This window comes from Daucus carota, chromosome 7 (genome assembly GCF_001625215.2).
Source record: "Daucus carota subsp. sativus chromosome 7, DH1 v3.0, whole genome shotgun sequence".
NCBI classification, from domain to species: Eukaryota; Viridiplantae; Streptophyta; class Magnoliopsida; order Apiales; family Apiaceae; genus Daucus; species Daucus carota.
This window is the reverse complement of record NC_030387.2, coordinates 29,581,624-29,605,827: the sequence shown is the minus strand read 5'-3', so window position 1 is coordinate 29,605,827 and position 24,204 is coordinate 29,581,624. Positions and strand designations below refer to the sequence as shown.

The following is a 24,204-nucleotide window of genomic DNA, read 5'->3' as shown; positions in this document are numbered from 1 at the left end:
ATCAGTAGATTACGGCTCTGTACAACTTAAAAGAGATAATGAATCATATAGATTCCATTGAGTGTGCGCATATAAATTTTTACCGTTCACAACGTAAATAAGTCATGTCTACCTTAATTAGAATGGTGGATACCAAAATTATAACATAGAAAGAACAAAAAATTAGTATTCATATCATGCAATTTTTTTACCGTTTCAAAACATTATGTAATTAAAATTAAGAACAAAAATTCAAAGGACCCCTCTTGCCCATATCAAGATCCGTCTCTGACCACATGTCCGTCTATAAAAAGATATTGGACCTAAAGAGCATCTGTGGCAGCACTGATCTTCTCAAACTCCACCAAAGCAGATGAGCATCAGATGTCTGCTTGCATCCCGGCCATTTTATATGTCATACACTCATACTAGGATTTTTTTCTTAAGAAATGATATGTCATGCTACTTAATTTCGAGAATAATGGAATATTTGTATTACAATGCTAAATTAAATACCTTGAGCAGGATCCGAATCTTCCTAATAGGCCCAAACCCTATGAATTCCTACTCGATCCTTTCTTTCCTTACATTGTACGGCAAGTTACACAAAGATATGGAATAATCATCGAATATAGGTGTGGAGACTCCTGCGTGACATACATGTAAAAAATGCGTGAATCACACGGATGTTATAGACCAGTTTTTTTTTAATAAAAGGTGTATCAATATTCAATTAATAATTTACAAAAATTATAAGAAAATAATTATTCTGCAATATTAAGAGGATAAAACGTACTCAAGTGTGACCTATGTCCATTTAGCTAATACTGTCATAGACAAAGAATAACCAAGTTCATCTAAATATAATACAAATTACTTAAATAAGTGATCATACCAGGTTGGGGGAATAAAGTTGTCAGGAGTCAATGGTGACGTAATAACTACACGAATAGAAAACGTTAAACTTAGGAGAAAAATAAAAAAATTAAAAATTTGTAATACCAATTTCACGAAATACGATTCAAAATGCTTACCCCGGGGGAACCAAAGCTCCCACCGGGGTGTAGTACCTTAGTAGTCCATGTACATAACAAAATTAAGCACAGGAAATTGAGAGTTTAATTTTTAAAAATGTGTAACAAAATCAAAAGAGCGAGCAAATAATTTTAATACCAGAAATAGGAGCAGGTGTGATGACCTGAGGTGTGATAACCCGAGGTGATTCTGGAATGTACTGAGTATACATGCAGATCATACATATATATATAGGGATAGGATCAAATAAAAACTTTTTTAATTTACAAACTTACAAACTTTTTTTTATTCTCCCATCGTGTTAATCCTTAGTTATATAAAGTATTCATGTTGAAAATTCTTCAAAAAACTTCACAATTTTTAAAAATAACGCATAAATAAATCGCTTTTTCAACACATTTATAACTGGGGTTCAACATCGGGTGTTGAACACTAATTATCATTGTGTTGAATCTAAAAAGATGTTTAAACTATACCTCTAGGGTTTGGGTAGGGTCTAGAAACATAAATATTAGTTATAAAACATGTTTACCTTAGTTCTTACATTTCAAAATTGGTTTACGTACTTCTCCACCACTATTTTAATCGATGTTCAACAAAATATGTTAAAAAAATGTTGAACTCAAGTTATATATGTGTTGAACAAAAATAGTTTGTAAGTTTGTAAGTTTGTACCAGAACCCTCCCCTATATATATATATATATATATAGGGATAGGATCAAATAAAAACTTTTTTAAGTTACAAACTTACAAACTTTTTTTTATTCTTTCATCGTGTTAATCCTTAGTTATATAAAGTATCCATGATGAAAATTTTTCGAAAAACATCACAATTTTTAAAAAAAACGCATAAATAAATCGCGTTTTCAACACATTTATAACTGGGATTCAACATCGGGTGTTGAACACTAATTATCATTGTGTTGAATATATCTAAAAAGATGTTTAAACTATACCTCTGGGGTTTGGGTAGGGTCTAGAATTATAAATATTAGTTATATAACATGTTTACCTTAGTTCTTACATTTAAAAATTGGTTTACGTACTTCTCCACTACTATTTTAATCGATGTTCAACAAAATATGTTAAAAAAATGTTGAACTCAAGTTATATATGTGTTGAACAAAAAAAGTTTGTAAGTTTGTAAGTTTGTACCAGAACCCTCCCCTATATATATATATATATAAACAAAAATTCTATTATAGTCACCTATAATATACACACACACATGTACATGTATAAATTTTCAAATTAAGACCAAAAATTTGTTTATATCGTCCGGGATGTACGATGAAATGAGCGGAAAGAGAAATTTCCTACACATACAAAAACAAACAAAGGTCAGATAGGGAGACTTCTTCTGTGAGACCATCAATTTAGTGCAGAACATATAAAAGAGTTTGTGTTATGTTTAAGACATTACCTTACGTCTTAGCCCATGGTATTATTCACACAAAACTTACCTAAAAGACGCGACGATTAATAGGGTGACAACAATTTTTAATCTGTGAAAGACCGACCATAGATAGGAATAACCTTACAAAGTGTTCAGAAAACCCATATATGAGACAGTTGCACAACTGTCATATAAGATACTCCCTCCGTCCCAGCAGGTAGTTTACGTTCACTGTTTGCACGCATTTTGAGGCTCTTATAAAGAATAGGTCAATAATATTTTTTAAAATTATTTTTTTTCTGAATAAAAGTTTAGACATCAAACTTTTTTTCAAGATTTTTTTTAAAAATATATATATAATGTAGGTATACTTTATAGAAGCCTTAAAATGCGTGCCGAAAAGTAACGTAAAGAACCTGGTGGGACGGAGGGAGTAATGAACAAACTATGTCCATGCTTCCAACTAATATTCAACTTTCTATATCAAGGAGAGCTGTTCGCTAACCAAGCTGTTCGCAGACAAACTCGAGGTCGGCTCGTTAAGGACTCGGTTCGTTAAGAACTCGAGCTCGAGCGGGAACACAAAAATGTGTTCGTTAAAAAAATGAACTCGAGCCGAGCTATTGGCATGTTCGGCTCGGGCTCTGCTCGATAAAATTCAAAAAAATTCAAAAACATAATTTATATTTTTCTATCTTTTAGAAAATATTTTTCAATGATCCAACCTTATTGATCTCAAGGTATATATATTTTAATGATATGACAAGATTTTTAATTTATTTTGTTTGATATTTTAATAGTCAAACTAGTGATTTGTCTATTTCTTTTGACTAGTGTTTAGTTTCAAATTAATCGTTCGATTTTTTTTAAAAATATTTCTAAAAAATCCAATCGTATGGATGTTAAGATATATCTTTTTTAGTGATATGATAAAAATGTCACGAAAAATTAAATTTATTTAGTTTGATATTTCAATAATCAACAAGTGATTTGCTAGTTCTTTTGACTAGTGTGAATTGATATTTCGTTTTCTTAAAAAATATGTGTCAATGATCCAACCGTATGGATGTCAAAATATATACATTATAGTCATATGACAAAAAATTCAGAAAAAAGTAAATTCATTTAGTATGTTATTTTCAACTAACGGTTTGACCTGAATTTTTACTTCGGCTCGACTCGGATTGTATTTGTTCACGAACAAACTCGTGTTTCAGCTCGTTAATTAACGAACTAGAGCTTGAACATGAATTTCTATTTGACAAAGAATCTTGGCTCGACTCGGTCCGTCAGAAGAAAAAAAATGAAACTCGACTTGATATCATCAAAACTCGGCTCGACTCGATGTCTCGATCCGTGAAGAGCCCTAATCTCATGGCCTGTCATAAGTTGTCGTTATGAAACGCCAAGATCTTTTTTTATTTGCGCTGAATGGATGATACAAAAATGAAAATGTCCGGTGATTGAGAAAGTTTCATTCGGAAAAATGTAACAGGAAATGCTTTAAAATAGGGTAAATAGGCAAACACATCATTGAACTCTTGACGAAGTTGCAGTTGAGTCACTGAACTCAAAAAGTTTGCAAATGGATCACAGAACTAGATTTAACCCGCAGTCAACTCGCTGAACTAATAAAAGGTTGCATTTAGGTCACTGCGCCGTTAAATATCAGTTGACTTTAACGGAATCCGTTAAAATATATAAAAAATATATTAAACATCGATTTTAAAAAAATTCTGAAAACTTAAAAAAAATCTGAAAATTTTGATAAAACTTTAAAAAAATATGAAAAAATGTAAAATATTTTGAAAAAATCTAAATATTTTGAAAAAAATTTAAAACATCGAAAAAATCCGGAAATTCAAAAAATATACCTAAATTTTTGAAATTAAAAAAAATCAGAATTTTTTCCAAATTTCCAGATTTTTTCGATATTTTAAAATTTCAAAATTATTGGATTTTTCCGAAGTTTTTACATTTTTTCATATTTCTAAAAAAATTACATATTTGTTAAAGCTTTTTTCAAAATTTTTAGATTTTGTTAAGTTTTCAGAATTTTTTTAAAAAATCGAATTTTTATATTTTTTTCAAAGTTTTTTTAATTTTTTAACAGATTCCGTTAAAGTCAACTGATACTTAATGGCGTAATGACCTAAATGCAAGTTTTTACTAGTTCAGTCTGCAAGTTAAATCTAGTTCTGTGATCCATTTGCAAATTTTATGAGTTCAGTGACCTAATTGCAAGTTGGTCATGAGTTTAGTTATCTTTTCGCCTATGAACCCCTTTAAAATATAACAAATCAACGTAAATAATTCAATCACCAAATTTACTCTCGATTTACTTTAGCTCCAAGCAATTAATTGGCTAACAAAGCTTTAACCGTAAGCTAGCGAGATCATCTCCCGGCCCTCTATAAATAATGATCACGCAACCCTAACCCAAAAAAAAAGAGAGAGACAGTGAGAGATTACAGAATGTCTGCGCCGTGTTTTCGTAAGCTTCGAAAAGCCATGGTTACGAGTGTGATTCTGGAGGAAAACACACAAGTTAGTAGTTGTAGTATCTGTCTAGAAAGTTTCAGTCTAGGGGAGAGTATAACTCTGCTACCATGCACACATATTTTCCACCAAGATTGTATTCGTGCTGCCTTGACTCGTGATCATCGATGTCCTTTATGCACGCATCTCCACCGCCTAGAAACCTTCCTTTTCGCCTTATTCGTACTCATCACCGTCATCATCATCACAACCACCACTGTATGAACTTTAGGAGTGTCGTACGTCTTGAAGGTGCCATCTGAAAGTTTTTGAGGCGTTTTGGGTGGTTATTGATCAAATTAAGGAGGAGTGTCAGGCTTTAATGGATGAATCACTTGGTGTAGATCATGATTTTTGACTTCTAACGGATGAAAGATGTGTTGTATTGATCAGGACATTATGGATAGAAAAGGTCTCTGTGATATTTGGAGGTGTCGAGGAAATTTATGATTTACTGAGTGGACAGTGGACACACGATTCGGAAGGATTTGTAAGATTTTTGAGGCTAGTAGAAGAGTCTTGGATGTGGAAGAGTCTTGGATACATGTAACTCGAGCAAACCGTGTCTGAATCTTATGCTCAACACTGAGAGAATTCTGAATACTGGGAGTAGAGAGGATGAAAACAGAGAGAGTGCTTTTTGAGGCTGCTGCTGAATATTTCAGGAGGAGATGATATGTTGAGGTTGCAACAGATTAATTATAAGGTACGATTTTTACTCATAAATCACTGCTCAGCAATTTTTTCAAAGTGCAAGAATAATGATTTTTTAGGGTTCTCCTGCTATCTTTTAAAAAAAAAAATTCAGTTATGCTGTATAATTTAGTTTTTTGTTCTGTAAATGCTTCTACATGTGTGTGTTATAAAGTATTGCCTATTATACACGAGGTTTTATGACACATACCGGTATGGTTCACTGCCTTAAACATGTTAAGTTTAAATTGACGTTATCCTTGTAAAAGTAGTATACATTTACTTTGGTGAGTCTAAGCATGCAATTTTGCACTAGTTAATGTCTTTGGATGCTGGATCTAAGATCATCCTTTAGTTTCCGAGGGCTTTGATGATTAAGCAAGATCGGTTATTGCAGCCTGAGTGATGTCTCGGGGGTACCATCATACAATCCTCAGTAAGATAGACTCTAAGGTAAGCATTGCTGGTTCATCTCGACTGGGCAAAACTTGATCTGTGCAAAAAAGGCACAAAAATGGGCTACAGTTTGATCCGTGCAAAAAAAAAAGGCACAAAAATGGGCTACAGTTTGATCAGTGCAAAAAAAGGCACAAAAATGGGCTACAATTTGATCCGTGCAAAAAAAAAAGGCACAAAAATAAAAATTCGAGTATACTTTGACATGCACCTTAGAAATCCAACCACTGAGGAGACCCATGATGGAAAATCCCCTTTGAAGCTTCCTCGTCTGATGATGTAAACAAATCCGCGGCTTGGTTACAAATCCTGGTGTTGAAACCAGAAGCTTTCCGCATTTTATAAGTTTAAAACATTACTGGGCACAAAAACCAGGTTTTGGTTACCAAGTACATGTACCCTGTTGATTAGGATAATTGTTACATGATGACCACATGTATAAGGCAGTAACCTACTTATGTTTATGTGTAATAGAATCTTATATGTAATCTGCATTTTCTTTATCCCAACTTACATGTATAAGTATTGAGATCGGGACATGAAATTAAGTTAATTTTCAGCATAACTGTTGTTAATCTATTTTTTTGGGGGGTGGGGGGTTAGGGTAACTCCGCCTATGTCACTACACTGACATAGCCGGTCCCAAGCCCGGATAAAGGAGGAGGGTGGTGAATTCTTAATTTAATGACACAAGGTTGGGGTCTCCGATGATCTCAGTGCATGCAACTTATAACTCAAATTGTTAGTTTGCTATGCGAATGTTAGTTTCAATGACCGTGCACTAGATAATGAAAACTTTGTGAAACTTTTTACTGTTATTATCATTTATCCCAATCCACACTGGTTTCTCCATTTTAGGACTAACATTAAAATCATAGTATTTATTCTTAAGCACATAAATTGCACAAAATTACTGCAGTGTATATACTTTTATTGCATGATTTTGGCAATAGCTCCTTTCTTCAGTTAAGATTGATAATTAACACAGAAGTTTGCTAAAAAATTTCTAAAAAATAATAGTGAGTACATGTGAGGCATTAAGCTAGATTAGTGTAACACATAGAAAGTAAATAGGAATGAGTCCATGCTTACTTATACTGTATATTAAATTGGGAAAAACATATAAAATACATATCTAGTCGCTGAAAAATGAATTGAATACAAGGGACATGGAAAAATGTCTATTCACAGAAAAATGTTTCTCTTCTCTCCTGCATTCAGTAGTTTCTTATTTTTTGCATAAAACTGTAACAATGGTAATCATGTCGTAATTTGAACCTGTCAACTGGCTTCCATGTGTGGATGTGTGTGTGTGTGCACATATAGATCATAGATGATCTTTAAGGTACTCACATGTCACACGATGATCTTTAAGGTTGAAGGATTATGTCTTCGCTGGCTCTACTGTAGTTCCTGGAAATCTATTCACAGCTCTTGCCCCAAGGCACAACTTTGAAATTCTTGAACAGCCTGAATTCTGTGTGACAGAAAGATAATCAATGCTGCTGATGCCTTCTTTTAGCTTCAGTGTCGTAGTACCTTGAAATACAGATGTCTTTCCTTCCGTTTTACTAAGATTTCTGTTGAACACTTGATGGCCAGCATAATCAACCTTAAGAACCAGTATTTCAACCTCTGCTGCAGGTTCAGGTCCATTTTGTCCAAGCTCTCTAGTTCGGATGTCAACTAAAGCTAACTTGGTGGAGTTAGCTTCTTAAATTTTACAGCTAGTGAGGACTTGGGAACTGACCTTGGGCAAGAACATGAGACACAAGCATCGTGGCTCATAAGCATTCCTTTGCCTACAAAAGCCGGATGAAAGTGATAAAATACCGTAGCTCTTCCCCAATCCATGACAGTGCATTTCCTGATAGCTTATCTACAAAGCGAAGACTGCTGCAGTATCTCAAAGATTTGGGCACTTCATCATTGAACTTATTGTCTTTCAGAACCAGTGCATGAAGATTATATAAATTGCTATTGACACTGGACTTCTGCCAAAACTTTTGGTATATCCTAAGTTACAGAACATTAGTTTTTAAAAGTGCATCCAGTTATCAGAGATTGCCCCAAACAATCGGTTATGTAAGATATCAAGAAAGCTTAAATGTAAGTATTTATCAACAGATAACTAAATGAGTGTTCCTGAGAACTTGTTGTTAAATATATAAGAAAATAGAAAATACTAAAAATATCAAATTGATACCTAAAATGAATCTAGAATGGCAGGTGATCTCATTGGCTACAAACTAATATAATAGAGTAGTGAATTCCCGTGTATTCACATAAATCATCAATGAATATATTTCAAAGAATAATACTAAGGGTCTGATATCCAAAGTGTGCAAGTGTCATTGTGTGACTGGTTGTAAACTAAATGATAGTGAATCCCCTTACATTCACATAAATTTCACCAATAAAATAATCTTAGATGGTCACATATGTACTATCACATCATCTCGGACCTAATTTTGTTATACAATTTGACATCTCTAGCATTATCCTTACTCTATTTTAAATTGTCAAGTTATTAATGCCAACACTATTCGATTTTGGTATCCAATCTGGTACCTCGAGCAAAAATAGTTCAGGGGCAGATGACTGCATGGTCTTCCTGTTTCTAGGCACACTTCACGATTTCCCTAACTTGCTGATTTTAAGTGCACTATTTCCTTACACACATCGAACCACTTGTTTCAACAAATTCCAAGTAGGACCAAGTCTAACTGCAACTAGCTAAGAAAATACTGCTAATTACTTTAAACAACTGAACTGAAATCCTAAGAAGAAACATGAAAAATGACTAAACATGATAATGTAATGAAACGGAGAACTATGCAGCCAACCTGCACATTAATTATTGTTAATTAATTTCTTAATGTGGAATGAGAAGAGTATCATTGCCGGGCCTTGAGAATTTAGATTTTAGACCAATATTATAGATCATGGACTCTCTGGAGGTAGTATTGAATAGTACTAACGGGTAAGAGCTTACATGCTTTGTTCAATTCTCTGATTGGAACTAAGAATGGCTGTACAAGTCTCCGAGCAGCTACAATTTTCTGAAAGAAAAACTACCCATTCTATTTTCACAACACTGCAGCTATATGTGTTCTAGGGACTAAGGCTCAGTGAGCACCAAGGGTAGTTAATTTATATACACCATTATATGGCTACACAATCTTTTAAACCTCTCAATCCCGGGTCAGAATGAAACTGAATTTTGAAATTCCAATTTTATATAAAGAAATTCAAACTTTAGACATTCCGTTTCTATTGGCCCCAAACAAATGTATAAGAAGATCAATTTGCCCAAATTTGTTCTAAATATGTTATGTTTTTCCAGCCATTATCAGACACATAATTCACAAAGTCAAATTACGCCCATTTAAACATATATATAGCAAATATATTGAGATACCATTTGTTTCTACAATATCCGTCCAATTATCAACATACAGAGCAAGCAAAATAAGAAAAAACAAGTAAATATCCACCTAGGTTCTTACTTTCATCAGATACTCACCTGGAAAGAAATTATTAGGACTTATGTAAGTCATTGAGCTACACTGCCTACAATAAGCTGGCACAAATTTTCAATTACAATAGAGAATAGCAAATATTAAAAAAATTAACCTAAGGGCAGCATCTGCAGCAGTGATTTCAGAGAATCTGGAATGCGATAATTTAGTTAGTGCAATAAATTAAAAAAATTGATACTTATAACAAGATAGTACATTATTTATACCCTGTCGGATATGGTCCAGGAATGTAGGTTCAATTCTTAAAAGCCTTTAGCTCTGAATTTCTTGAACTCAGCACTACCCATCCTTTCGTCACATCATTGGCCAGGTTACGCATATATATGAACAAGGATCAACAACTTTTACGCAAATACTCCCTCCGTCCCAGTGAATTGTATACAGTTTCCTTTTTGGGACGTCCCATCAATTGTATACATTCCAGAAGTAGTAAACTTTTATAATATAAAATATCATTACACCAACTACTTTCCTCCACTATCTCTATTCTATAATAATATAAACACTATTACACCTACTACTCTCCTCCACTATCTCAAATCTATTATTAAATATTAATGGGTCCCACCACTTTACCCATTTTTCATCTAACTTTACTCATTTCTTACCCAATTTATTGGTCTCCGTGTCCCAGCCATTTGTATACAAATGACTGGGACGGAGGGAGTAGAAATAGAATATACATACTAGGAGTGTAAACAAACCAAACTATTCGTGAGCTACTCGAGTTCGGCTCGGAAAACATTCGAATTTGATTCGGTAATAATCGAGCCGAGCTTGAACTCGAGCTATTTGGATGTTTTACCGAGCCAAGCTCGAGCTTCAAATTACTCGGCTCCTAAGGTTCGCGAGCCTTATCTAGCCTCTATTTTTTAATTTTTTTATTATAAATATATTTTTACAAATATATTTAATATTTTATTTATAATTTATATATTTAATCAAATCGAACTCGAGTCGAACCGATCATATTTCGATTTTTTGTCAATATTTGGTGACTCGATTCGAGATTTCCAGCCGAACTCGAGCCTATCGAACTATTTACGAGCCGAGCTTTGAGCTTGAAGTTAAAGGCTCGGTCGAACTCGAGCTCGAGCCCCAAACTTTTCAGTCGAGCTCGAGCCGAGCCTGACAGTGTTCGACTCGGCTCGGCTCGTTTACACCCCTAATACATACCATATTTTGTGTGCGAAACTAAATAACAGCAAGGAAATTACAGTAGAAACATACTTGTGTAAAGAATATGGTGGCGGATCATTCATAGTTTTGCTAACAAACTAATTATAGGATTGGAAACTTAACATGAAAAAAGTCAAGTCATTAAACAGAACTACATATGCAACACAATTTTAAACAATCTTGTAGTATAATGAAACAGAGGCTACTATAACATCTTTTCGTTCCGTCCCCCCTTAGACGTCTCTATGTGTTTTAGTATACTATTTCAGAGTATAAAATAGGATAATACGCGGACAATGTGGTTTTATATAGATAAAGAAGCCCTCCTTGGAGATTTAGCAAAAAAAAATAAGCCCTCCTTGGAGAACTCTGGGTTACTCTTTGCTTGCTAAGTAGCCTATTTAGGAGAATTTAGAGGGTCTGTTGTGTATTTGCAAACACATGATTATTTTAACAACAATCATTAAGCATATTAGGCAGCTTTGATTGTACAATTCTTTGGAAAACTCCAAAATATGCTGAAATCTGTTTAAAAATAATATCTAGCCTACAAGTCTAAAAATCAAGCAGTTTTTAAGAATATATTAAATCCGGTGGAAAAAGAAGATGACTATAACAAATAAGAGAGTCGGGTGTCAAAATATCCATGGGTTTGCAGTTGAAGTTAAAAGTTAAGGTATTAAACAAAAGTTTAAATAAAATATGATACCAAAAAGTCTTATAATTAAACAAAACCGGAGAAAGATAAACATAGAGAAACCAAGAAATTCATAGTTATATATCCATCTCTTCCATAATTCTCAACCAACATTTAAATCCAATTTTAGTACAAGTTCATACCAACACATCACACACAGTGTCAAGAAAGTAGAAATTTTAAGCCAAGCATAATAATAAATTGTGATCTAAAATTCTCCAATGGCCTTGCACTCGTGAATCCAAAAGTGCAACTGTGGTCTAAAATTCTCCAATGGCCTCCACATGAACTTGTTGATCAGATATTCGGAATTCTTCCTTAAACTCAAGCATAACTCCTTGATCTCTTTGTACAACTCATGTGACACAGGTTTCGCGTTAGATAACTGAACAGTTGTGTTGTGAACTATATTGCATGCCCAGAGTCCATGAATCCCCGTGCTCTCAACTTTGACAGAACCAACTCATTGTATACCACCAACAAAAAGAAATTTAAACAAAAAAAACACTTTCTAAGAAATAGAGCTAAAATCATGATAAAGACCTATTATAATACCTGTAAAAACATGTCCACCGCCAACTATCTATTTGTCCACCACCAACTATATTTTGCCTACACTAACCACATGCCCGTCCATAAAAAGATACTGGACCTTAGCATTTGTGACAACACTGATCTCCTCAAACTCCACCAAAGCAAATGAGCACAAGATGTCTGCCTGCATCCCGGCCATTTTATATGTCATACTCTCATACTAGGATTATTTTTTTTAGAAATAATATGTCGTACTACTTAATTTCGAGAATAATAGAATATTTGTATTACAATGCTAAATTAAATACCTTGAGCAAGATCCGAATCTTTCTAATAGGCCCAAACCTTACTCGATTCTGTAGGTGTGGAGACTTCTGCGTGAGTAAAAAAATGCCACGGGTGTTATAGACCGGTTCTCTAATAAAAGGTGTATCAACATTCAATTAATAATTTACAAAAATTATAAGAAAAATAATTATTCTGTATAAAACGTACTCAAGGGTGACCTTTGTCCATTTAGCTAATACTGTCATAAACCAAGTTCATCTAAATATAATACAAATTACTTAAATAAGTGATCATACCAAGCGGGGAATAAAGTTGCCAGGAGTCAATGGTGACGTAATAACTACATGAATGGAAAACGTTACACTTAGAAGAAAAATAAAGAAATTAAAAATTTGTAATACCAATTTCACGAAATACGATTCAAAATTCTTATCCGAGGGGGTACCAAATAGGTGACGGATCCAGCTCCGAAAGTAAAGGAGGTCGTATATAATATTTTGTGGCGATGATTAATTGAAATGAACACAAGAAAAAAAATAATATTCATATCATATAAATTTTTACCGTTTCATAACCTAAATAAGTCATGTCCACTTTGATTATAATGGTGGATACCAAAATGATAATATAGAAAACAAAAAATTAATATTCAGATAATGTAATTTTTTACCGTTACACGATATTATGTAATTATGTAAAATTAAGGACAAAACTTTGATATGTGGAAGGTTTATCCATTTCAGCAGGTTCATAAAGTATTCAGTGAGCATATCTCAGCGCAGGTGCGAATTGAGTATAAAAAAAACTCAGTAGCTTAGTAATTGCGTACCTTTAGGACCGCAACAAGGTAGAAAAACCTTTTGTTTTAATTGACCATCCTCCCGTGGCTAATAAGGAAAATCATATATGGTTTGTGTTCTCCCACCTCTCAAAATTACATAAGGTATGATTTTTTAGCTTTTCTTTCGCTTTATCTATACTCTAAAGTCTGAACAGAAAAAAATTTCTCAAACCTTTGCTACATTTCCTTTCTGAATTTGGTTGTGATGATTATAAAATTCTAAAGGCACTAGCTCATGATCTGTTACTACTTAATTACTAGGTAGTTCCAATACATTTCGTTTATCGGAAATCAGTTGTTAGTTTGTTGGATAGTTTTGGTTATTTTAGGAAGGGCAGATTATTTTTCTTGAGAATTTTCTTGTCACCAAATCATATTATATTATAATTTGGAAGTCATGTAGTGAGACTTCAACACTTTGGAAAAAGGGATCAAATACAATCATATTAGTTGGCAGACCAGCAAATAAGAGGATGAACTGCATTCATCATTATGACAACAATGTTGAGAGAAATTGAGTGGTCAAATAAAATGAAAGCAACCATTTTGGTCTGTCCACTGCTTAAATGCATGGCTCCACGGCTCAGAAGTGGTTTGAATTGCTTTTTCTTGTTTTAACTTTTATTTACTTTTACTTTATTTATCTCCAGCATCTTTTATAAATTTATCTGATACATGTCAAACAACATAAAATCTTTTCAAGATACAAAACTTACCCACTTAGATGCAAAACTGATATTGAAGGGATCCTCTGAATAAAGCTTACCCACGTACTGGGAGCAGCAAAGCTGATACCACTTAGGTCAAGGTGTGTCAAAGAAGATAGATTGTACAACCATTTAAAGTTCTCACCGCCACTTAGATCACTATTAGCAAGATCAAGATGCTCCAATTTAGTGAGATTTCCAAGCTCATGAGGAATAGCTCCTGAAAAGTAACTCTGTGAAAGATCGAGGTATCTTAAGTTGTGAAGTGAGCCAATAAATTTTGGGATAGGACCATCAACATCATTAAAGCTCAGATTCAGATATTGCAAGTTGGAGAGGTTGCCAATATGGTCAGAAATCGATCCCCATATATGAGAAACTGACAAATCAAGGTGAACTAAATTTGTAAGAGAACCAATGGATCTGGGAATCGTCGTTCCACCAAGGAAATTACGACTGAGGTCCAAGTAGCTAAGATATGGTAAATCAAGCAAAGAACGACTGATACCGACACTGGTTGTGTTTACGTAAGATGGTGCGATAAGAGAAGAAAGATGAAGGCGAGTTACATGACAAGTGTGATTATCACAACCAACACCTTTCCATAAACAACAATCTTCTTCTTCCTTTTTCCATGAATGAAGACCATAGTGTCTGTGTGCACCTAAAACACCATCTTTTAACACCAGCAGAGCTTTTTTCTCCTTCTCAATGCACTTCATCGTCGTGCCAGATTTCAATAAATCTTTTGATTCGAAAGACGATGTTTTCATGCATAGCAGAAAAATTACAACTAATGCATGCAGAGGATAAACTACATTCATTATCATGGTAAATTGGTAATTATAATATATATATCAAGATGCTAAATAAAAGAAAATTAATCACAAGAAATACACATAAACTTTTATATTGTCAATTGGTGTATGCTATCATTGCAGGTTTTCATTTACCAATCTATACCAAGCAGAGCAATTAAACCCAAGTGGACACTGGACACGAGACTTGGACTACGCGTTCATTGACACAATCATGAATCAACCCTCTCAAAGTCTAGACGTCTGTTTCTCGTATTTACGATTAGCACTCACTTAGTTTTGATTCAGCAGAGCAGTGAAAATCAAGGGGATTATAAGGACTTGGATTTTCTTTCTTTAAAATTTTCAACCCTTGTACACCTACTTCACACTGTTCTGAAGACTTGAATTCAACTACAATGTAAAAAGTTCATAAGTTCGCGATGTTACTTCATAGCGTAATATTGAAAGGTTTATGCCCAACACAAACTTAACGTGAAGGAAAAAAATCTTTTGGGATAGGACTAAAGGCCCGGAATTCATTTAGAGCATCTCAGCGAGGTAGATAGATGACAACATCAGTATTAGACTCTCATTGGCAAACATAAATGATTGTTGTTTCAAGTTCTTTAGAAAGAGGAGAGTTCTATGAGCATTAAGCATATGCGGGATAATGCCAAGCCAAGGTATCTCAAGCTGTTGAGTGAGCCAATAAACTTTGGGATAGGAACTTCGAAATGACAATGGCAGAACTTGAATTTCATTTGAAATCCTGGATTTAATCAAATGACATGTTTGGATACACAAAGAAAGTTGGATTTGGATTTCATTCGAAATCATGGACATTCAAGTATATAATAAAGCAAAGATTTTGAAATGACAACTCAAATCATATCATTTAAAATCTAAAATTTGAAATGAAAGATATGTTCCCGAACGCAATCTTAGGGAGATTGAGATATTGAAACTTGGGGAGGTCTTTCGGCCTATGTGGAGTAACTCCTTTGAACGAACAATTCGAAGATTGTTGAACAATTGTCCATGTTGCGTCATATGGTAAAGGGACCAAGACACAATGACATTCTCAAAAAAAATTGATAACATATTAAATTGTTATTTAACTCAAAAACTCCGTTATATATACTTTTATATTAATCTGGCCAAGAAACAACTGCTAGCAAGAACTCCAACTAGCATTACACATATCATTTTAGGTCTATTGAAACAACGGTTACTAAACTAATTTTTCAAAAATAAGGATTTATTTTTAAAGAAAAGTACATGAAATTCTAATTTTTCTGAAATAAACCTTATTTTGTTGATGGTGATTCTAAGCAGATAGTTTGTCTGCCCTTAGTGATTCAGATCAATTTATGTGTCCCTTATTAATTCTGAGAGATCAATTGCTACTATTCATATCTTACATTTTCTACGATCAATAACCTACCATCTTCATCATTTTGCAGTGTTTTTAACTGGTAAGGTGCTTAACAAGAATTGACCGGTAGGTTTTACTTGTTCATTTCTTACTTTCTTTGGTCATTTTTGGTACAATCTTTCTACAATTTAAAACCATCAAATTACGAACAGATGTTGTAATTAAGAATACAATGCATCGACTGCTAATTGAAACAAAATACAATTTTACAAAACAGTCGATTTATATATAATCCATAAACGTCCATCATATATACACATAATATTATCCCATAGTGTTCATTTTCGAACAAACTACAACATTGCATTTATGGGGAGTATCAAAATACGGGAGCTCGGGCAGGCACATCTGGGAGAGTGAAGTGGAAGGCATACAAAGTCATAACAAGTGCCACTGAGGCTCAAGGCTTTACTCCGGCCGGCTTATTGCTGGTTCCTCTTGGTTGAGTTCTACTATTGTTAATGACTCTTTTCTCCCAGAACGTCAAGTGCTTGCAAAAACTTGTGTTCCTCTTGGTTGAGTTCTACTATTTTTAATGACTCTTTTCTCCCAGAACGTCAAGTGCTTGCAAAAACTTGTGCATGTGACTGAAGGACCAAGCAATCTGATTAGTAAAAAAATAAATATATAGCAATAAACAAAAGAACCACAACTATCACAACAAACAAATCATATAATAGAGTACTTTTTATGCTCTAAAAATTAGAAGATATCTTTTTATGCGCTAAAAATTCAATCAACATAACTTTATATTTTTATTTGACTCATACATCCCATGACAAAGTGATTATACCACCAAACCATATATAAAAAATCATATATATAATTAAACTCTTATAAAGTTGAATATATATATATATATCTGTGTGTGTGTGTGTGTGTGTTTATATCATACCTCTTAGCGGGTTCAATCATGATAGAGTACTTGGGTGATAAATAGAGATATAATATATTGGTCCACAAAAAACACATGAATGGAACAATAATCTTCAAGGTGCAGACGGGGTGAAGTTCATTCATATGAATCAGCCCTTCTATTAATGAGATATACAACTTTTGTATTATTGAATTATGATGAAGCCACCCCGAAGTGGTGTGGAGTGCAGACGAGAGTGGGGCTGCGGTTGCTAATGGTGTGGAGTGTAGAGTGGGGCTGCGGCTGCAAATGGTGTGGAGTATAGAGGAGAGTGATATTTATACAAGACCTAAATTACGTAGATGGGCCTAAATGTTATCATATTGGGCCCATATATTTTAATCAATAGAGGCTTGATCCTTATTTTGTTGAACCCTTTCAAAATTTACAATTAATTCATAATCTTTTTGTTTTGATACTTCAAATTTAAAGTTTAAATATTGTTGTATATTCAAGTGTTCTTTGTTGAACTTTATACTTATTTACTTTAAAACTTAAAATGGAGAAAACTTACCAATGTCAAAAATTGGCACTTACTCCAATAATATAGCATAAAATCACAACTAAATTTAAAATCAATTTTATTCTATGAAACAAATGTGGGGTATAGGATGTCTATATAAAAAATGATTTCTTTTAATTTAATGAAATACTTGTTATCAAGAAAATAAACTTATTTACTAGGAGAATTCAAAACCTCTTAATAACTCTTAGTTAAACTTATTTATTAAGATGAAGATCCAATGATACGATTTTATCATAAATATAATAGAGCTCATGTGAGAAATTAAAAAATATATAAATAGATCATACAAATAGTTACTCTTACTTATACAACTCCAAGTTCGGTGCACCAACCACTTTATGCAAGTACGTAGAAAAATATTTACATTTTGTGTAAACATCCTTTGGACATATAGTTATCAAATAGAGGTGAATCAAGATTTTTTTTGTGGCAATGTGGTCGTAAACGTTTATCGACCTTAGCTCTTCTGAAACATCGTTCGATTAACATAGATTCCAGCTGTCAATTGTGTGGACTTGAAGAAGAGGATCAGGACCATTTGTTCTTCAGATGTTCTTTAGCATAATTCGGATGGTTGATTCTGAAACGTTAGTTGGAAGTGGATCTTTCTATAAGGGACTGCACAGATTTTATAGAACATTTTGCGCTAGCTCGACGTAAATACTCCAAAGAAGGTGGTGGTATATGTTTAGCTTCAATGTTGTGGTCGATTTGGTTGGCGAGGAATGATTTCGTATTTAATAAGTCGAGAATTTCAGACAGAAATCTAGAACTAATTATTAAGTACCGAGCTTTCACATGGGCCCAAGTTAGCAATTTAGTTGCTCCTGGGATGGAAAATATTTGGAACCTGGACCCAAGAGCATGTATTAATCTCCACGGAAGGCAGGAGCTCAAGTTGCTAATGTCTCATTGGTTTTCCTTATACCCTCTCTTAGGTTTCATCGATGGTTCTTATAAAAGAAAATCAAATGATCATACCTATATAGGGATTGGAGGCCTGCTGAGAAGCAAAGAAGGAACCACCAAATTAATTTTTTCAGGACCAGTTCTTGCAGAGTCCAGTTATGATGCTGAGGTTCAAGCTCTTTCTTGTATATTAAATCATATTTGTGCAAGTCATATTCAGTTGCATGAATGCATGCTCCTTTCCGACTGTTTTGTGCATGAAGTCATATTAAATCTTGCTTAGATTTGCAAGCATCAGCACTATAAATTGATCGATGTATGGTGTCAATGGAGCCGTGGGAGTCAATGGTGGCATGCTTGGAGCTCAGGAAGTGGAGGAAGTAGCTGAGTACGAAGAGGTGTTCCATGCAGGTTTGGCAGATGGATTTCTCTTCGCTGGAGATCACCCCCTCGAGGACATCGACTAAATGCGAGTCCCTCTCTTCGTTCAGTCGCTGCTTAGGTTGTTCTGTCATAGGATGCTTCGGCTGTAGTACTTATATGTTCCCGCTGTTAAGCTTAATAAGTAATCACTTAAAATATGTAATCTTGGATAGCATTTCTACAAGCAATATATATGTATCGGTATTTACAAATAAAAAAATATATAATCACTTAAAATACGTTATCTATGATGGCGCTTGTAGAAGCACTATATATGTATTAATATTTAAAAACAAAAAAAAAAACATATATAATTACTTAAAATGTGTTTTTTTGGATAGCTTTTGTACACTTCAATATAAAATACATTTCAATAGCGTTTATTTAAAAAACGCTATGTTAGTGTCCCATGTATATACATTTTTTATATAAAATAGTTTAAATAGCGGTTTTCCGGAAAAACGCAATGCAAGTATACTAATTAAATAGCTCATAAATAAAACACTATGCAACTTGCATAGTGTTTTATTTATGCGCTAACAAAAATAATTTCCAAAACTAATATCATATAAAACTTTATTATCGACTTTTTAAAATTTAAGAATTATTACATGTTATTTAAAACAAAATAAACAATAAAAATAAAAAGAAAAACCAATTGCTGCCTAGTTTAAACATCTATCACAGTAGTATAGTACCTCATCCTCAAGTCCTCAACTACACAGAGCTACATGCTACAGCTGATTGAACCGCAGTCCGAACCGCTAACCACATGAACCGTCAAACCGTTTAAACCGATAACCGCATGAACCGTCAAACCGTTTAAACCGGATAACCGTGTAAACCGTGTCAAATAGTTACGCGCGGTTCCAATTGATGCAACCCGGCCCGAACCGAACTGGACCGCCAGTCTAGGCGTGCCGGTTATAGTTTCACCTGTGGCGGTTTGAAGACCGCCTGAACCGGTCCGAACCACCCCGGCCCGCCCGAATGACCGGCTCTATATGCAAGTAGCGTTTTCTAAGATCAATTTTGTAGTAGTGTCACCAATACCTCCTCCCACTTTTTATCACATCCAGCAATATTTCATCTTTGGTAATTCCCCAAAATCTAAATGAATGCTCAGGTTTTTCTAATGAGACCCACATGACATCTAAAGTTACCCATAGTTTAAATTCCCTTGAGCTTTATTTCCATTAACGAACTATTTTAGCATAATTAATATAACAATCGTTGTTATATATAGAATTCTGTCCAAGTCGAGATTTGATTTTATATTTAGCCTTATACTGTAAAATATTTTAAGTGCCAAGTTTTGTAATTTTTCCTATGTATTTATCAGTCCCACATCAACCACCTCATTCACATCCTCCGGCTTACGGGCCTTTTTCAATAAAATTTTTGTCTATGCCCTCCCTTGAATTGGGACCTCTTCATAAAATAAAAAAGTTGCATTGGAATACTAAAATTTAGTGGCTAGATAAACTCTTACCTCCATTTGAGACTAGTGTTAATATTTTCACCTCCTAATCTATTACGTACTCCAGGTTTTATTTGTTTACTACTTCTACTTAAATCAAACTCGTGAATTAGATATAATAAAAAAAAATAGATCATTTCTAAGAAATATATTATATACTAATTAGCAGGTAAATGCATATCAACCAGTTAAATATTGTTGTTCTCTCGTCAATAAATTAATTCATTAATATGAACACAAATTTCTCAAAAGTAAAAATATATTTTCAAAACTCTTTCAATAATAGATAAGACGTAGATATGAACCATTACTTATATGAACTCTACATTTTTAAAAGTTCTCTTGAATTTAGACCTCTAAAGAATCAACCGAATTAATAAGGATTTATAAATGATCCCAAGCATTTTTTTAAGAGACTATGCAACATCGGTTTTATATATATACGTTGGACTAGCTAGACTATGCAATATTTTGGGGGAATGAGCTAGACACGTATTATACTCTAATAAATAGTTTTAACCTTTTTTTCTGCGAAATAAAATTTAATATTTAAATTCTATTAAAAAGGAAAAATTTTAAAAATAATTTCGGAAATTATATTTATATACATTTTAAAATTCATTAAGCATCAATCCTGCTACAATTCAAAACCATCAATCGAACAGATGTTCGATTAAGAGGAACCAAGAGGAAAGAGTAGAACTCAACCAGGAGGAACCAGCAATAAAGCGGGCCGGAGTAAAGCCTTGAGCCTCGGTTGCACTTGTTATGACTTTGTATCCCTTCCACTTCACTCTCCCAGATGTGCCAATAGCACTCCAACATCTCCAATGGGGGTGCCAACGAGAGTGCCGATCCATGTCATGCCACATGGCATTGGCACCCCTTTTGGCATCTCTCATTGGAGATGCTCTAATACACTATGCTTAATTATTTGGATTTTAAACAATAGTAGTGTTGGTGACATTGTTATGATGATTTGTTTTTGTCATGACAGTGTTCCACCAAATGTTTTTTTTGTCTTTATCACAATCTTGTAAGATCGGGCTTGAATTAAATTTTTTATTAATATAGATTTGTTTAATAATACAAACATGAACTCCTTAATTATTTGAATTCTAACACATTAAAGGAATTTTATAGAGTTATTTCATAAATTAAATTATTTGAGTTTTAAAATTTAAAATGAATAATTTTATTCGCCATATAATTCCATTCTAGAAAAATCCAGAGGAGCATGAAAGTCTTTTAGTTGTGATTATTGTGATGTTTCACTTAAATGAGATTTCACTCATTAATAAATGATATAGATTCTTGTATTTTTTATATAATAATAGGTAATGGACGAGGATAATGATGGCCATACATATATGACAAATGTTTGTGATGAAAAGGGTGAGGGCAACGGAGGTGTAGGGGCTCAAGGTGAATTATCTCTGGAGGTAAATGCGCGGATAAAAAAGAGACGATGATGACAATGGTAATGAGGGTGCAACTACCTAGCTATTTGAATATTTATCTAATGCATCGGTTCTGAATGTTAATTTAAGAATAGCATTTGTTAAGTGAAGAGGATGTTAATTTTGAATTTAAATTATTGCAGCTCAAACCACGTTTTTGCTTGTGTCAATGATGCCTTTGTCTTGTGATGATGCCTTGGCTTCTGGTGCTTTTGGATTGTCTTAATTACATGTTGTAGTTTGTTCGGAAATGAACACTATGGGATATTATGTGTATGATGGATGTTTCTGGATCATATATAAATTGATGTTTTGTAAAATTTTATTTTGTTTCAGTTAGCAGTCTATACATTGTATTCTTAATTACAACATCTGTTCGATTGATGGTTTTGAATGTAGCAAGATTGTACCAGAAATGACCAAAGAAAATAAAAAATGAACAAGTAAAACCTACTGGTCGATTGATGGTTTTGAATTGTAGCAAGATTGATGCTTAATGAATTTTTACCACATGTCCTAAATAAGATTCACTATCAACTACACTAAAGCCTCGAGCTACAAAAATACATCCAGATAAACTATGTTTGTAATGTCACAGCATACTGTCTCCCCCATGCCTGGGTGGTCCTGTTGTAGCATTCTAGTTAAATATTCACTACGCCATATTTGGCCTATTGCAAGCCCGAAAAAATGTTGCGTAAAGCCCTAAAAGTATCACAATAGAGTCTATTGTAACATTTCACCTAAAATTAGGGCTTGCATTTGCGGCCGTTGCAATAGGTCGTCAAATGCAACACTTTTCCTTGTAACGCAACACTTTAAATGTCTTGCAATAACTTTGATATTGCAACATCTTTAGCCCTTTGTGTATCACTTTTTAGGCGTTACAATAGCCTATTGTAACTTTTTTGTGCAACACTTATTTGAATTCTTACAACGTTTCATAGTTTTCCGTGCAATATTTTTGTGCAACACTTATTTGATTTCTTAATGAGCATAAGACTTTGTTGTGCACTTCCAACTACGAAATAAACATTTTGGACTTGCTTTGTGCTGGCTCCATATCTTCAGTTGCCCGTCAAATGAATGTGATACGAGAAACTAGAGAAAACAAAAACATTACAAAGTGGATATAGTTGAATACATACACCATATATAATAGACATATGCACTAGGTAGAAATAAATATACCACTGTACTGACACTTACACGAGTTTCACCACAAACAACAAGACACAGAGAGTACGCAGGTGCATCACAGTCTACAGTCTTGGATAACCCATACTAGCTGACAATTAGCAGCCACATCCCAAACCTGTTTTTGCAGGAAGTTCTTACATACGTTGCTGCTTTCTAGAACTAAAATATGTCAATTATAAATACATTTATAATTATTTAAACTAACCTTGATTAATATGTCAGTGCCACAAGTGAATAATAGTTTACCAGCAAAGATGAGATCATATACACTGCCAAAATATTACACATAATGGTGCAATTCATTAATATACAGATTAAAATATTCAACTCTAGTGTTCAAAAAAATTCTTGTTGTTAAGATGAGTTCCAGAGGCATTCTCATTTTATGATTTCTGTATGCTAACCTACAAGTTATGCCCCCAATACCTGCTCATTTCATATCAACAGCCTCAGGTCAAATAAAACTTAGCTTTTGAACTTTGAACTGATCTCAATAAATAGGCAGGCTAATAATAAGACAGGAACTTAAAGGACCACTTATATATTAACATCTACCGCTAATCTGAATCTAAAAATATATAACAAGCTTATCAATTAAACCTAAGTTAAGTTTAAAACAAAAATAAAATAATAATTAAACTTGAATATATATTATTATACAAGAGGGGAGATTAATTAATTAAGTCATATGGCCCCTCACTAATTTCTTTAAACATAATTATTTATTATTTGTAGTATAAGTGACAGAATTTAATAACAAAAGAAACAAATCATATGGACAACATCAAACAAACACAGAACAAAAAGAACATAATAAGTATAAACACAATGAAACAACTTAACCAACAAACATATACCCACAAATTCATATATATATATTTTAAGAGATTTATAAGTGAGTACCTAAATGCCCATGCTTAGCAGCAACATGAAAAACATCTAAATCAGAAGCCTTAGAAGAGATCTTAACAATCTTGAGATCACAAAACTAGAGCAAATAAATAAACATTTTCTCATGATTCTTCTCAGTAGCTATATACAGAGCAGTATAACCCTTATCACTCTGTAGCTCCATTAGCTTTAAGCAAACTGAAGCATCAACTGCAATATGTGTATAATTATAAAAAGCCAAAAGAATATGCGGAACATAAACTCAGTTTGTTTTGGTT

General features: G+C 33.5%; 1 protein-coding gene and 1 long non-coding RNA gene across 2 annotated transcripts; both read right to left on the bottom strand.

Moving 5' to 3' along the window:
- Positions 1-7,482: 7,482 nt before the first annotated feature.
- Positions 7,483-14,608, bottom strand: LOC108194884 (receptor-like protein 53). Its single transcript, XM_064082044.1, has 4 exons — positions 13,946-14,608; positions 12,139-12,234; positions 7,932-8,092; positions 7,483-7,768 (listed from the first exon to the last, which is right to left on the bottom strand). The coding sequence occupies exons 1-4, from the start codon at positions 14,606-14,608 to the stop codon at positions 7,483-7,485; spliced, it is 1,206 nt and encodes a 401-aa protein (XP_063938114.1).
- A 7,857-nt stretch (positions 14,609-22,465) lies between these two features.
- Positions 22,466-23,661, bottom strand: LOC135147760 (uncharacterized). Its single transcript, XR_010285557.1, has 3 exons — positions 23,241-23,661; positions 23,045-23,150; positions 22,466-22,936 (listed from the first exon to the last, which is right to left on the bottom strand). It is a non-coding gene; the product is annotated as an uncharacterized LOC135147760 (long non-coding RNA).
- Positions 23,662-24,204: the final 543 nt, after the last annotated feature.